Source organism: Taudactylus pleione, unplaced genomic scaffold (genome assembly GCF_031769625.1).
Source record: "Taudactylus pleione unplaced genomic scaffold, aTauple2 ptg000333l, whole genome shotgun sequence".
Lineage (NCBI taxonomy): Eukaryota > Metazoa > Chordata > Amphibia > Anura > Myobatrachidae > Taudactylus > Taudactylus pleione.
Window position 1 is genome coordinate 9,106,443 of NW_028284734.1, and position 16,636 is coordinate 9,123,078.

The 16,636-nt window shown below is 45.9% G+C and overlaps 1 protein-coding gene across 2 annotated transcripts in view; it reads right to left on the reverse strand.

Moving 5' to 3' along the window:
- LOC148509031 (baculoviral IAP repeat-containing protein 1-like) overlaps positions 1-16,636 on the reverse strand; it is a 109,128-nt gene that overhangs the window by 49,092 nt on the left and 43,400 nt on the right. For both annotated transcript variants that reach the window (XM_088443774.1, XM_088443773.1), the window contains one exon: positions 85-2,178. In XM_088443774.1, coding sequence (XP_088299900.1) covers positions 85-2,178 — 2,094 coding nt within the window. The remainder of the gene's footprint in view (positions 1-84; positions 2,179-16,636) is intronic.

The following is a 16,636-nucleotide window of genomic DNA, read 5'->3' on the forward strand; positions in this document are numbered from 1 at the left end:
AGGAATGTATTATATGGTATACTGTTCTTTTGATGAAACTAAAGGTATTTTTGTCTAACCTAATCTTTTAATAACAGGATTTACCTGGTAGTGGTTTGACAGTTAGATGCAGAGTTTGCAGGGAAGACAGATGTGTGATCAGTTCTTGTTCTTCTCTCGTCAGCTCTATAGATTTTATGCTGCACTTCATAATGGACTCTTTGTATTGATCAAAACATGGCGAGATACTGTTTAGAAATCCTGGGCAATTCATTAAGTCCAGTTCAATGTGAATGGAGACACTGCAGAAAGCCATGATATTAACCAAGATGTTTTCATTCTCTACCGGACGATCATATGATTTAATTCTTAGCACAGAAATTTTATGAATATCCTGGCTGAAGCAAAATGTGGAAAGGTCGGCAATTTTTACACTTGCTTCCTTAAATTTTGGTTTCTTTCCCAGAGTATCTGAAACAAGTGTAAATGCATTGGAATAGTCTATATCCACCGTGGGTACATTCCACATTGATGCAAAGCTTTCTGTGTTCCAAAACTCATGGCTTGAATCATGTAGACTGTGAGGTACAACTATCTCCAGGCTTTGTATTAACTGCAGTCCTTCTGGATACCTGTGCAGAAATGCAAACAGCCAAAATTGTGGAATTTGCAAAGTAACCATAATGGGTTTTCCTTTGAGAAACTGCAAAATGATGGGAGCACAGGAAGTCATGTATTTACTCTCATTGGCTACGTTAACAGCAAACTCCAGTAACACATTGATCACATATACATTGCGGAAGCCTAAATCGAAGGTAGTTGTAAAAGTCAATACTTGTTCTAATTCCACTAGCTCAGGGTGGTGTTCCAGGTAAAGCTTTGTCTCTCTCTGACAATCAAATGCCTCACTAGAATTCAGCAAGCTGAACAGGTGTGAAATGATCATCTTCGTCGTTTCAGGAGAATGCGTGCATGAGTGCTTCAAGAAATAGTTGTAGCGGCCAACAACTTTTAAGAAGGTATTAATTTCCTGCAGGTATGACAAACCTCTTTCATTTTCTGCTCCGTCTCCAGATTGCAGAAGTTCATGCATCCTACGCCCAGCCAAAAACTCCTGGAGCGTGGGGTGGAAGAACTTGAAAATGGGGTGGAGTCTTTGTGATGTGAACATACTCAATATTCCAAATTGGAGAGCATCATTGGTATTCACACCAGATTCATCAAGGTCCTTATGAGTGAATTCAAAGTGTGATTGGAAGAGGCCCCTCAGAGCAAGTTCTCCACATGACATGAGCACAGATTGGAGTCTCTCTGTCTCATTGGGATGATTGAGCATGATGTGCATCAGATAAGACTTGCATATAGCTATGTCTCCTGCTATTTTTTCATTTGGGTCTTGCACCGAAAATATACAGAGAGAGAAGCTAAAAAGGGGTGTTTTTAAAGCAGCCTGAATTGATTCAGAAAAACTCATTTTCACAAAAAAGCTCTCAATGTATGACATATTGTGTGACAAGAGCTGCCTAAAAATATATATTGAGCTAGAGAGGGGGAAGGCCTGGATGCTCATTATGTTCCTCGCATATTGACGCAGCTTCCACCCCTTGTCAGTTCTCACTGTGACAGCCAGACTCACTCTGTTCCAGGGATTCTTCAGTATAAGTTCTTCTGTGGATCCTGGAGTGGAGTCCATCGTACCATAGTCATCCAGGAGAAATAGGGCCTGATTCTTTAATTGCTGTATGATGTCCCCCAGAGTCTCTTCAGTAAGAGATGTTGTGGATCCCAGCAGTTGCTTGCAAATGATGTCACTCAGAGAATGATGGCTCTCAGTGGAGGATAGAGAGATATAAAACACGAGGCTGAACCTGCTGAGGACAGGACACCTCCCGGAGGCCCAGAGAATGGCAATCTTCCTGAGCAGAGCTGTTTTCCCACTGCCAGCTTCTCCTTCTATCATAGTGATGTCCCTCAGCTCAAACAGAATATCCGGAAATGTGAGCTGCCGCACTATATGATTTCTGGTGTCCTTCAACCCAACAGAGATGTCTGCAAACAATGAACTGAGATCGACAGAAACATGGGAGGAACCCGGAAATGGTGCTAATTTCCTGAAGTTAGAATCACTGTACAGATCCATCAGACATCTTCTTAATTCAGTTGCTTTAACAGACCAATCTTCCATATGGACTTTTAAACCTGACAATACAGAATATATAATTAGTTACCAATCACATCACATACTGTAAACACATTGGACCTGATGACAATCAAGTACACCACCAGTTGGCAGAGCTGGATTAAGGGGGTGGTGACAGAGGAGGTTACCCCAGGGCCCACCCACACAGAGGGGCCGCTACACAGGGTCGGTGTGACCCTGCAAATGCAGAGAATAGGTGTCCAGCTGCACCTGTTTCCGGTTTGGGCTGCCATGGCTCTGTCTTCTGCACACACAACCAGTGCTGCATACAGTGCAGGGCGGCTCCCAAGTCCACTCATCAGCATTAAGTGACACATCACATCCGTGAAGAACATAGAGCCGGAAGCATTCAAGAGTTGCCAGCCTTGGCAGATGAGTACTCAGGGCCATTGGGGGGGGAACAGTATATCACACAAGAGGCACTGTTGGGCATATGGGGGACAATGACAGGATGTCAATTGTATTAGAGGGGCCCACACAACTTAGATACTTAGGGGGCCTCCATAAGCCTTAATCCAACCCTGCCAGTTGGCATAGCATATTTGGACACATTGCTCTGCGCAGAACAATGGCACTCATGCATATTTGTGTGAGTCTGACACCTGCTTGCAGCAGTATAGCTGGGTTGGGAGTGTTCTAATGTGGGCGGAATACAGTAAGGACATATTTGCGTAATTTGGAACACAGGCAGACTGGAAAGAAAGCTGTATTTTATCGGGAGCAGGTACAAGTAGTGGATGATAATGATGAATGTGACCTGCAATAGAGATCCAGATATATTAGGTCTTTGTGTGCTTGTTTAAGCCAAACCTTTTTTTTCCATACATGAGACTGGCAGTGGTTTCTGCTGTATTACAGAGGAGTTCTTTTTAAGTTTAATTGATGAAAAATAGCAAAAGTGTTTGTTGTACTTAAAATGGTTTAAAACATATGCCTGGCACACATATGCCACTGTTGTCAACAGGCATGCGTATTAACATAGTGGCCTCTTTGCAAATGGCTGCAATTGTGGCCTTTTTAGTGGACGCAATTTCCACCTGTGGTTTGGACAACTCTGCTTCAGGCCCAATATCACATTCCATTCTTCAAAAAATATTTAAAACAGTAAGGGCCAGATATAATGCAGGCTTGCCGACTTTCTGGCTGCCCCTTCCGGGAGGGAGCAGCCAGATCGGTATGACAGGGGGCGTGGCCAGCAAAAGGAGGAGGGGCCGGCCAGAGTATGAGTATTTGTGGGCGGGGCCACGCTATCGCGTCATTTTGGCTCTGCCACTGCTGATTTTACAGGCATTGTGAAGCAGGGGGCGGGGCCAAAATGACGTTATTCAACGTGAATCGCATCACCTGCCCCCCGCTGTGGGGGATTCAAAGGTAATTGCGGGTGGGATAGGAGGGGTGGGCGGCAGCCGGGAGGATTGCCTGCCTTCCCTGAAGGTCAGGAGCGGTACCCGATTTTCGGGAGGCTCCCGACCAAATCGGGAGGATAGGCAAGTATGATATAATGTACACTCACAAATGTAATAGGGCGCGAGTCTGCGACTATAGATAAACTCACATATTTCTTACTTTACTATTACTCGGTAAAGACAATCTCACATCCAGATGTTTTCCCATTCACAAGATAGAACACGGGCAATGTAATGGAGTGCCAGTGCTGCACTCGCACATATCACTGCCTGAAAGTTCCCAAAAACAATAGACCAGCTTCAGGCCTCCCCTCACGAGCATAACCAACCCGGGCTCTGTAATGCCAATCCTGGTTCTTAATATACAGGGGACAATTTCACTTTTACTCGGGGAGGTTATTTCGTGGAGATATATATCTTGTGGGTCATATTTTAGTAGCCACCAAAGCCTCTATCGCCCATTTATGGAAGACCACCTCTCTACCCAATATTGCAATTATTAAAAATAAAGTTCAAAAACATTTTTATTAGGGATGTGCGCCGGACCATTTTTGCCGGATTTGGATTTGGTTCTAATTCGTCGCCCGGCTTTGGATTTGGATTCGCCAAACTGCGGTGACTGGCTTTGGATTTGGATTTTTTTGCACAAAAATTTACAAAAAAAGCTAAAATCACATAAATTGGTCCTTTTTTTCTTCTTAGAGTATCATTAACCTCAATAACATTAATTTCCAGTCATTTATAGTCAATTTAGACCACCTCACAGCTTATAATATTGTTTTCAACATTATTGGCCAAAGGTTGCAGTGAGCTGACTAGTTACTAAGCGACAAAGCAGCGGCGCAGTGGCACAGACACCACAATTTAAAGCACATCTATTAAACATTGCCACACAGCAGTGGCAGAAATGAAAAGAAGTGCACCCACCCAGTGGGGTACGGCAGCAGAATCACAGTACGTTACATAGTGGGCTACGGCCCAAGGAGTCACAGTGCACAATCTTATACACATTCCATCACATAGTGCCCCTGATTCACATTACACCATAAAGTAGTATCTCTTATTTATGTTACGACACACAGTAGTGCCCCTTTTACACAATGCCCACAGTAGTGACCCTTATACACAAAGCCCACAGTAGTAATGCCCCTTATACAATGCCCACAGTAGTAATGCCCCTTATACAATGCCCACAGTAGTAGTGCCACTTATACAATACCCCCAGCAGTGGTGTCCCTTACACAGTGCTCCCAGTAGTAGTATGCCCCCCAGTAGTATGCCCCCCATTAGCATGCCCCCAGTAGTATGCCCCCAGTAGTATGCCCCCCCAGTAGCAGTGCCCCCAGTAGTAGTGCCCCCATTAGCAAGTCCCCAGTAGTAGTGCCCCCATTAGCATGCCCCAAGTAGTATGCCCCCCAGTAGCAGTGCCCCCAGTAGTAGTGCCCCCATTAACATGCCCCCAGCAGTAGTGCCACCATTAACATGCCCCCAGTAGTGGTATGCCCCCCCTTAGCAGACCTCCAGTAGTAGTAATGCCCCCCCTTAGCAGGCCTCCAGTAGTAGTAGTGCCCCCCCTTAGCAGGCCCCCAGTAGTAGTATGCCCCCCCTTAGCAGGCCCCCAGTAGTAGTATGCCCCCCCTTAGCAGGCCCCCAGTAGTAGTAGTGCCCCCCCTTAGCAGGCCCCCAGTAGTAGTAGTGCCCCCCCCATTAGCAGGCCCCCAGTAGTAGTAGTGCCCCCATTAGCAGGCCCCCAGTAGTAATATGCCCCCCTTAGCAGGCCCCCAGTAGTAGTATGCCCCCCACTAGCAGGCCCTCAGTAGCAGTAGTGCCCCCCACTAGCAGACCCCCAGTAGTAGTATACCCCTCATTAGCAGGCCCCCCACTTAGCAGGCCCCCAGTAGTAGTATACTCCCCATTAATGTCCCCTTACACACACATAAAAAAAAAAAAAAACTTACCTGAATCCCCGCTTCCGCCACCGTCCGGTCTGCTCTGCTGTCACGCGCTGAGGAGGGAGCTGGAAGACGGAGCTCATGAGTGAGCTCCAACCGGCTCCCTCCGTGCAGCAGCCAATGAGAGTCTGTGTGACTCTCATTGGCTGCTATTACAAACACTCAGCTGCCGCTGGCGGCTGTGTGTTTGATCTGTGTAGGGCAGACCGCTATCACAGCGGTCTGCCCTACACTAGAGGAGACCTGACGTCGGATTCTCTCGCAAGAATCCAACATCAGGAGGCTGTGGCTCGGCCTCGAACGGGGATCTGAGTCAGGCAGGGAACACCCGGACTCGGATCCCCAATGTTTGGAGCGGTTCAGATTCCACAGAATCCGAACTGCTTATCTGTAATTTTTTTATTTGAGACAATGGATTGTAAGTATTCCTTCTCCGCTTCTTCCATTCATATGAAATGGTTTAGGTGGGGAGAATATAGAGAGGAACAGGGACACTATTATATATAACCCCCCTGTTCATCTAACTGTTCTTAGTTCCCCCCAATCTGAAGTGTGATATGTTGGTCCAATGATAGACCTTGCTTCTGTCAATTATTTTTCATATACATATGTATTGATTTTCTGGTTATGCAATGTACCTGGCTTTCCTTCCTTCTACTTTTTTTATTCTGTACCCCAATTGTTTGTATTAAAATTCAATAAAAATGTTTGGGAAAAAAACAATATTGGGGACATAATGCAAAGGGGTCCCCTATATTTCAAGAACCAGGACTAGGGCTCTGTAGAGCCTGTCCTGGATCTTAAAATACAGTGGAAAAAATGTGTAGGGAGTCTCCTGAATTTTAAGAACTACACTGAGCGGGTCCTGGTTGTGGAAATACAGGGGACAAAATGAGATGTATTTACCATAACCAGCACCAAACTCTTTCCAGCGGGGGTGTAATGCCACAGCCAGGGGACCCCTTTCACCGGGGATTCCTAGGGAGGTGAGGACCCCCAATAAAGGGGTCCCTCTCTCCAGGCCACCCGAGGCCAGGACTGATAGCCTGAGCCTATCCCCGGCACCCCTGGCCGGTGGGTTCCAGGTTGATTGTGTAAATGTGTGGTGTAAAAAATAGATTAACTAATATCGTCTTTTGTTGGAGAACTACAGGTCCCAGCAAGCCCGCATGCTGGTACTTGGAGAACCACAAGTACCGCTGGTACCTGCAGTTCACTTGCAAAAGAAATATTAAAAGAAAGACAAGACAGACACACCGTGACAGTAAAGTTTTATTAAAACATACATGCATACTCACATTCACGCATACTCACCTAGAATCAACACCTTTAAAAAAATAAATCAATACTCACCTATTCCTACCGTAGTTTACATCCTCTTCGGTCCATGTAGGCATCCACAGGGTTAAAAACAAAAAAAGGTCTACCCTAAATCAGTATGGACAGGAAGAAGAGTATGTTTACACATACCCTTACTCCGTGCAAATGACCGGGACCCCCGTGTCTCCTGTCATTGCAGGAGCTGCTAGCCAATCAGCAGGCGCCTCCATAGGCGGTCAGCCTGTCTCACACTTTCCCCCATAGACTTCAATGGTGGAAAATACATTGTAGCCTTTGATGGTAACCGCAAGGTTAATTGAGGTGAACTTTGCAGATACCATCAAAGGCTATAATATAGCAGTTCCCACGATAGGCTCTACAGAGCCCAGTGTTGGTTCCTAAAATACAGGGGACCCCTACGTAATTTTCACACTATATTTTATTTTGTTAAACACAGGAGCCTTCACAGATCTCACTGACCTTGTAATGCAAGTCACATTAGAAGGTCTGAGTTTACATAGGGAAATACTCGCACCGATTTGCATAGTGTAATAGCCTTGAACTTAAAAGTTTGCAGGCTATTACATTTGAGAGTTCGGCACCAGCTCGCAACTTCTAAACACGTGAGAAGATGCAAGTTGGTTTGTTACTGAACACTAGCACTCCATTACATTTAGCCCTAATTCTGCATTAACAACTGTTCCTCCCCCAAAACAAAGATTTTAAAAATATTTCTGCATCCATCCCATTGACAAACACTTAGGACAGCACTGGAAAGATTTGCATCTTAAAAATGGTAATGGCAGCATACGCTTTACATATGCAAATGAGACCAGTGGTGGTGTTGCCCATAGCAATGATTCTAGCTACCATTTGTCATAAACTGACTAGATAAATGAAAGCTAGAATCTGATTGGTTGATATGGGCAACACCTCCAATTGTTCTCATTAGAAGGTTTGATAAATCTCTCCATAAGGGTTGTCAGAGTTGTACTTACACCCGTTTGCGGAATATATCTTTTGTAAATTTGCACTGCGGATACTCATAAAATGGGTGTGCAACATATTAGTGGTGTAGAGTCATACACAGTTTGATTGCATTGACACGTACAACAGAAGAGGCGAAAGAATAGGGCAAAACTCTGTGAAAAAGTGTTTGCACAAATGCGGCCAATGATGACTTGGACATAAGTGAAAAAATAGGTGCGTTTGGAGCAGTATCTTTTTTTACCTTCTGTAGTGCAGGTGGAATTGCAACCTAATGATAACTTGTAACAAGCCTGGCGCACATGTTGGTGCACTTGGATCTTATAATGCGTACAACTCTGAATATGGTGAACATACGCATTCTTTCCGTGCACACTACCTTGAACAATGGGCCTGATTCAGATGTGGACGCAAATGCAGCCACAGCGGTGACATTTCATGCAAAAATATGTTACGTTGTTAACGACTCACTCGGCGTCCAGTGCTCAGAGAAGCTCATGAAAGCATCTCACATCCGCCGCTCACGCCCATCAGCTTTCTGAGTAAGTCTAAGGTGCCACAGACACAGTGTGTATCCAAACAAGCAGAGGGCTCTCCTGCTATGAGCAAGGACACAGTGGCTAATATGCATGAAAATAGTGTTGAAATAGTGTTTAAATGGTCCGATGCCTGCGTTTTCTAACCATCTCTCATTACCTCCCCCAAAAGCTGACTACCTGTGATCGCAAAACAGTCACTGCACGTGCACAGTATGGCTTTCAAGCATGTGCAATGTCTAACAATCGATCATTCTGCGTAAATATCGGTATTGCGTGTGGATTTGCATCTTGGCCCAATGCATGTCTGATTTACCTCCAGTCCTGCTACAGGCCTATACACAGTTTTCGAGTAGCAGCTAAAAGGCATTTGATTCATACTTAATTACTCTTTCAGTTGTTGCGGGAGGCTCCCGAATTATCGGGAGCCCCCCGCGCCCCCGGAAAGTTTCCGGAGTTCCCGCACCCCGCCCACTTCCTAGTGAAGTGGGCTGGATGGGGAAATAGTAGCCGTGAATCACGGCACAATTGGCAGGAATCGCGGCCACGTATGTATAGGGTGGGACTAAATGACAGAAACCTGCATCATTAAGCCCAGCCTCTTCCTCGTCGTTCTGCTATTTGCGCTAATTTGCCATGGTGGGGGCGGGGCCTAATTACATAGGAGCCTGGCCCCGCCCGGCCACCCTGTGTCTCCTCTCTCCGGGCATCTCTCGGGTAGGTGTGATAAAATGTTGGTAAGTATGACTTGGCTCTGCAAATTCACCAATTTCTACTTTTGAGTTGACTGGAGGAATATGCCATACATTTTGGGAGATTGAAAATGGCATACGGTTTAGAATTATTAGAACACTTTTGCTTTTGGCATGACCCTAGTATTTTTATTACGCTTCTATGGTTTCCTTGCCTTTGTTGTATCTTAAATATTAAGGGGTCGATTCAATTTGCCCCGGCTTCCGTCGGCTTTGTCAGAGGCTCATAGATGGTGTGCTGTCGTTGTCACCTTTTACAAATGCAAAAGATGGCAACACGTTTGTAGCCCAGAGTGTATGTGCATATCAGCGCATGCACATAATGGTTACATGGAAGGTGGAAAAGCCTTGTGTTGTGGGAGATGCAGGAAGTGATCTATCTCTCCCCTGCTTTTCTGTAATTTTTACACACTTTGCAGTTTACTAGATATGGAAATATATTGCCTTCTCTGCATAAAATGCTGGAGGAAGTTGTTGTTTTTTTTTTTTTTGCTTTCATAAATAGGTGTCTATGCATGTGCAAAATAAAGTGGCTACTGATAATTACCACTACATATGGTACCATATCAATTCGATATATAGTAGTGCTATCTATCCATTGATGTACACCTACCTGTTCTGCAAAGCGATATGAAAACCAAGCACTCTGCAATCCTGTATCAGCTGTGGTCCTCCATAAGCTCGGCATGCTGGACCTGTCTGCGCATGCGCCACCAGTAGCATCCACTGGGGGAACAGCGAGGGGATTAGGCGGAATGGCAGGGAGCGCGACAGGGAGTGGGAGCCAGCCAAAGAAGGGTAGGGGCTGCGGGAAGTCAGGACAGAGGTGACCCAGCATATGAATATGCTGGGTCTCCTAACTATAGGGGTGCGCGGGGAACTGTGGTAATGAGCGTCGGGCAGTTAGGAGAAGGTGCACCAGGTCACTTTACTAATAATATGGCGGTGGCGACAGCAGGGAAAAGATGGGGACAGACTGGGCAGCAGGCAGTCATAACTCAGAGGAAACCCGGTATATGAAAATGCCCTGGCCTCCTCTGATTGGCTGCTGTCTGTGAAGGGGGAGGAGAGACATGGAAGAAGGCAGGGAGACAGCTGTCTTCACTGCTCTTCTCCCCTAACAAGCATCCATTCGCCATCCCGAGTTGGCGAATGGATTTTGCAAAAGGAAAACAGAGCTTTCTGTGCTTCTATGAATTGCACTCACCATACTAGTGTATGGGGAAGCAATCCAGCCACGGAGCGAGGCTGCCACTGGAGAAGTTAAGCACTTCTCCACGGTAACCCCCTTTATGAATAGATTCAGGCAGGGAAAAGCCCTGTTTTCAGTAAAACAGGGCTTTTCTCTACTTCATGAATAGACTCCCATAGACAACTATGTCCCTCAGAGTTGAGGTTTTTTTTCAAAACTCTCCTTTATACAACTAACACAGTGGCACATCTGTAATGGTTGCAGGGTGTGCAATGTACACAAGTTCATAAGTTAGGGGTGCCTTAGGCCAGCCCCAGGGTTCAGAGGGGGGCAAGCAATAAATATTAACTGAACAGAGGAGAGAGGAGCACAGTAGTGAGGGAGCAAGATTGATGAAAAACTAATAATGGCAAGCAAAGTAGGGAATGATTAGGACAGAGAGAAAAACATATAGGTTGGAAGAGAAAGAAAAAGAAGACAGCAGAACACAAACTGGTAGAAAATGTTCACATGTAGTTAAATGGTTAATCGCTACGTGCTGTCTGTTAGCTGTGTGTGCAATTGTGCATGACTACTCATTCTGAGTAAACATCACATGTCGGAGTCAATGTTATTCACCACACTAGGCCTGAAGAAAGCATCTTGAGAGGCAAATGTATCAAAGGCATAAAACCTATGAAAGGCGTGGACAGAAGACCAGGTGGCTGCCTTGCATAGCTGTTCAGCTGAGGCACCATGCCGAGCTGCCCACGAGGGACCCACAGAGCGAGTAGAATGAGTAGATACTGAAGCCGGCACAGGAAAGTCAGTCTTTGTGTAAGCCTGTGAGATAGTCATGCAATTCATCTGGCCAGAGTCTGTTTGTTAGCTGGCCATCCCTTATTATGGAGTCCATGTAGGACGAAGAGGAAGTCAGATTTCCTGATGGAAGTAGTACGGTCCACGTAGATCTTCAGAGCATGGACCACATCCAAAGAGGCCTCACCTGCCGAGAGGTCTGGTGAATGAAATGGCGGAACCACAATTTCCTCATTCAGGTGGAAGCTAGAAACCACCTTGGGAAGGAAACCTGGACGTGTTAGAAGAACAGCCCTGTCCTGATTAAATATTAAAAAGGATGAGCGTCATGAAAGCGCCCCTAAATCTGATACCCTACAGACAGGTGCTATAGCCAGAAGAAACAGGGTCTTCGCAGTGAGCTACTTGACCTCCACTGATTCCAGGGGTTCGAATAGAGGTTCCTGAAGTGCTTGGAGCACCACTGACAAATCTCACGGAGCCACAGGTGGGACAAGGGAGGTTGTATAAGTAGAACACCTTGCATGAAGGTGTGAACATCCTGTATAGGAGCAATTCTGCACTGAAAACAGAGAGACAAAGCAGAGAGCTGCACTTTCAGAGATGCTAGGCGGAGGCCTAGATCCAGTCCAGCCTGAAGAAAAGAAAGAACTCAAGAAACTTGAAAGCCTTAAGGGTCATAGTTTCTTGGAGCACACCATTTTAAATATGTATGCCATATTCTGTGGTAAATCCAGGCTGGGGCCAGTTTATGTGCTCTGAGCATGGTCTGGACCACAGAGCTGGAGAAACCCTTAGCCATTAGGAGGGAGATCTCCAGCGTAAAGCTGTTAAAGACAGACGGGCTAGGTCCGGATGTAGACATGGACCCTGAAACAACAGGTCTACTCATAGAGGAAGTTCAAGAGGAACATCTATGGAGAGTCTTTGAAGATTGGAGTACCAATGACATCTGGGCCAAGCCGGAGCTATTAACAGGACTGTGCCTCCCTCATGTCTGAACTTTTGAAGCACTCAAGGAAGCAGGGATATTGGAGGGAAGAGATCCACCAAATGGAAGTTCCATTTCACAGACAATGCCTCTATGAAGGCCACATCAGGGTTCTTTGTTCTGGCTCCATAAATTGGAAGTTTGTTGTTGTGTCTTGAGGCCATGAGATCCCCTTCCGCAAGACCCCATTTGTCCACCAGAAGCTGAAAGACTTCTGGATGTAGAGACCATTCTCCTGCATGCACGTCGTGATGGCTGAGGAAATCAGCGTACCAATTGAGAATCCCCGGGATGAACACTGCGGAGATGGCTGGGAGATTGCGTTTGGCCCATGTGAGAATGCGGGACACTTCTGTCATTGCTGACTGACTTAGAGTGCCCCCTTGGTCATTGAGGTAGGCCACAGCCGTGGCGTTGTCAGACTGTACTTGTACTGGCCTGTTTGTCAGAATATTCTGATCCAGAGTGAGAGCTCTGTAGATGGCTCAAAGTTCCAGGATGTTGATTGGCAACATTGCCTCGACTGGGGACCATTGGCCCTGGAAGGAGTGCTGGCCGGTTACTGCAGCCCATCCTCAGAGGCTTGCGTCCGGGGTGAGGAGGGCCCAGTCCGGGATCCAAAGGGGACAACCCTTGTTCAAATGGAAGTCTGTAGCCACCAGGCTAGGGACAGGCGAACCTCTATGGGGAGGCTCATCATCTGGGAGCAGATGGGGTAGCCCATTCCACCTGGAGAGAATCAGGTGTAGGGGCCTGGAGCTCTATTGCTGAAATCTTGTCTGCCATTAGGAAGATTCTCTGAACTCAAGAGTCCAGGAGGGCTCCCAAATGTACCATCCTTTGAGAGGGTGTCAGGGAAGACTTTTTCCAGTTGATCAGCCAACCATTCATTTGTAGAAAGGCAATGGTTACCTGCAGATGGCAGTGAAGAGTCTCTGGGGAGCTAGCCAACAGCAACAGATTGTTCAAGTATTGGAGCATACTGATCCCTTGATGACGAAGAGAGGCTGCCATAACTGCCATGATCTTGGTAAAGACCCAGGGGGCTGTTGAAAGGCCGAACGGCAGAGCCTGAAATTGGTAATGTTGCTGTAGTATAACAAACCGGAGATATTGTTGATGAGAAGGTGTTATAGGTACATGTAGGTAAGCATCCTACATGTCTAGATATACCATAAAATTCCCAGGCTTCATAGCTAAGATAATGGAGCGGAGGGTTTCCATACGAAACCTGGGCACTCTTATAAACTTGTTCAGAGATTTGAGGATAGGACAATGAGTCTAATTGGACTTCTGAACTAAGAAAAAGGTAGAATAATAGCTCTTGCCCAGTTGTGAGGAGGGGACCCAAATTTTTACTCCTGAATTCAGTAAGGCAGAGTTTTTCAACCACTGTGCTGTGGCACACTAGTGTGACTCGAGCGGTTGTCAAGTGTGCCATGGCAGTCAGGTCAGCGCACTTGTACTGTAGTGTGTTTTATTCCTGAGGAGGCCAATGTAGTGTTTTATTCCTGTGGAGGCCAATGTAGTGTGTTTTATTCCTGTGGAGGCCGATATGTGTGTATATTTTTATGTGGGAGCAAATATTTATGTTTTTTCATTGGCCACGCACACCGCATAGCTGGATAGCGTGCCTTGGCAATTTTAAAATCTTGTGTAGTGTGCCTCGAGTTGAAAAGTTTGGAAATCACTGCAGTAAGGACTGAATGGCTTTTTGGAGCACCAGGTCCTTTGTTGGGTCCGATGGAGGTCCTGTGCAAAAGAACTGCTGGGGGGTCGCCTCAGGAATGAGAGGGCATATCCACGGGAGACCACTTCCCTTACTCAAGCATCTGACGTGGTTTGATGCCAAACCTAGGCGAATTGAAGAAGTCAGCCTCCTACCCCAAGGAGAGGCTCCCCCCGTTATGCTGTAGGCTTGTCCTCAGACTTGGCAGGTGGACATCTAGTAGCCCAGGCTTGTTTGGCCCTAGGCTTGGAGGCCTTGGCTGATGTCTGCTGCTGTGGACTGACCATTGACTTTTTCTTGAGGGCGAAAGGACTGAAAGGATGATGTCCGAGGCTTTGTATTATATGCAGTGGACATTAACGCCATCTTGGAAGCTGACAAAGTAGTCACAATTTTATATAATTCTGGACCAAATAGGATGTCTCCAGAATAAGGCAGAGACTGCAGATCCCATTTTGAGTCTGAATCTGCTTTCCAGGAATGGAGCCAAACAATACGGCGGGCCACTACCAAAGTGGCAGATTGTGAGGTTCTAGTTTTGTTGTGGACCCGGGGTGGTGATAGGAGCAGACACAGAAGCAATGAAAAAGTGGAACTTTTAATAAGTGACTTGGCAGACATGGGAATGGTAAAAGAAATAGTCCAGGCATGGAGTAAATGGGAGACTGTCCAGAAAGTGACAGGCAGGAACAGTCCAATATGCAGGTATGGTCAGCTGAAAACAAATGCAGGCAGAGGTAATGAAGTTCAGCTGGGTGTAAGTGGAGGCAAGGTGCAGGGAAACAGCAGGCTCAGGTACTCAGGCAAGGGGAAAGGTAAATGGAGGGTGCAGGGTAAGTCCAGCGGGTTGGAGCAGGCAAGGTAACAGGCTAGGTAGCGTTTCCAAGGAGGTAGGTAAGGCACAGGTACTCTCTCTCAGCTGTAGCTGAGAAACACGTTGCACTGGCAAGGAAGGAAGGAAGGCTCTGGACCTTCCTAAATACCAAGTGCCGCGCTATGACTGGCTGGAGAGAGCACATGACCCACCAGGATTGGACAACTGAATCACATGGCTGGAGGCAAGATGGTGGTGCCCATGCCGAGCGGAACGGAAACACTGCCAGGCCTCACCAGCCCCTAGTGACAATGTGCCAGCACAGAACCATGCGCAGCCAATGCCCCTTGCCAAACACCAGCGCCGCCAGACACCCCCCGCCACAGTGACCTCACAGGTATTACCCGTTGACCACCATGCCGAGAAACCCTGGCCGTGATACAGATATCCTGGAGGCCAGGAGAGACGTATCCATAGCTGCTTCACCCAAGTAGGAGGCTGCATCTCTAATGTGAGATACGTAGGATAGTTGTTCCGCTGAAGCATCAGTGGGAAATGCCTCTTCTAGGATCTCTGCCAAACTCTCAATGGCTTTTGCCAGACAGGCCATAGCCCTAGCAGGAATAGTAATAGATCCTGTAAGAAAGTATATGGATTTATGACAAGCTTCTATACATCTATCTGTAGTCTCCTTCAAGGCGGTTGCAGTATGAATGGGTAAGGTGGCATTTTTAAGCAGACGTGTTACATGAGAATACCCTGTTGGAGGAACTTCCCATTTAGTGCAATCAGTAGCTGGAAGAGGGTAAAAGGAACTGAACCATTTTGGAAAAGCACCAGACAGCACACCACTATTAACAAACCTTTCACTGTACGCTTAAGGGAAGAAAAGGGGTGGGGAAATAGGTACAGGGAGGGAGATGAAGAGGGATTGGGAGAGAGATTACATATGATAAATAACAGAGGTGGGGGTATGTATTCAGGTGAGGGAGATAGTGAAATGTCTGCATTATTTTGCATACCTGGGTCATGATTTTCTAATTGTACAAATAAGTGCAGTCATGGGTTGAGATATGGTATTGAGAAGTGAGTTAGGAGGTTAATAATCCTTACACTTTTTCCAAACAGGGTCTCAACAATCCATGACCCAGCCAAGCAACTACAGAACTCAATATATCGGCAGCAGTAGATAGTCAAAGCTGCAATAATCTTGCACACATTTCCACTAAATTCATAAATTATCAATATACTAAGTAATGTATTTAGACTACAAAGTAAAGCATATAGTAGTCATTAAGTATTTCTTAAACCCATTTAATTAAATAATAACATATTTGAGCAATTATAGTAAAATGTAATTGACCTGAGAATACAATTCAGTTAATTCTGAATTGCAGAGCTGGAGCTATTATTAGCTGAACCAAGCAATTGACTAAGGCACCAATGTATGGGGAGTTCCTAAAAGACCAATGGACAAGTGTCACTTACAGTACACAGTGTTCTCAATGCCACAGTGGAGCCCCCACACAGAGCACCAGCTGGAGACATGGAAGAGCAGCACTCAGCAGAAATGCAGGCCAATTGCTTAATCAAAATATTTTGTTATTAGAACCATATAAAGTGGTAGATGATCTGGGTTTCCACGCAGGAACCAATGCACTTGCTACCTTTATGCTCCAAATGTAAATTCGTTGTTGTGATATAGAGATGAAGTGAGGGAATGGGGGGTTGCTGCTGTGGTATGATTGTTTGGTATTGTTGTTGTGAACTCAAGGGATGTGTTAACCCGGATCCAATTCCTTGTATATTTATGTATTTATGTATACTTGGCCAAATAAAGCTGAATTGAATTGAATTGAATTGATGATTGTAATTTCCTGTATACATTTGTTTCTAATTATTTAAGGCTCTATTTAGAAAAGTGAAGAATAGAAAGATTTTATAATTTTTGGCCAAATTAATTCTGTTTATATCTACAGT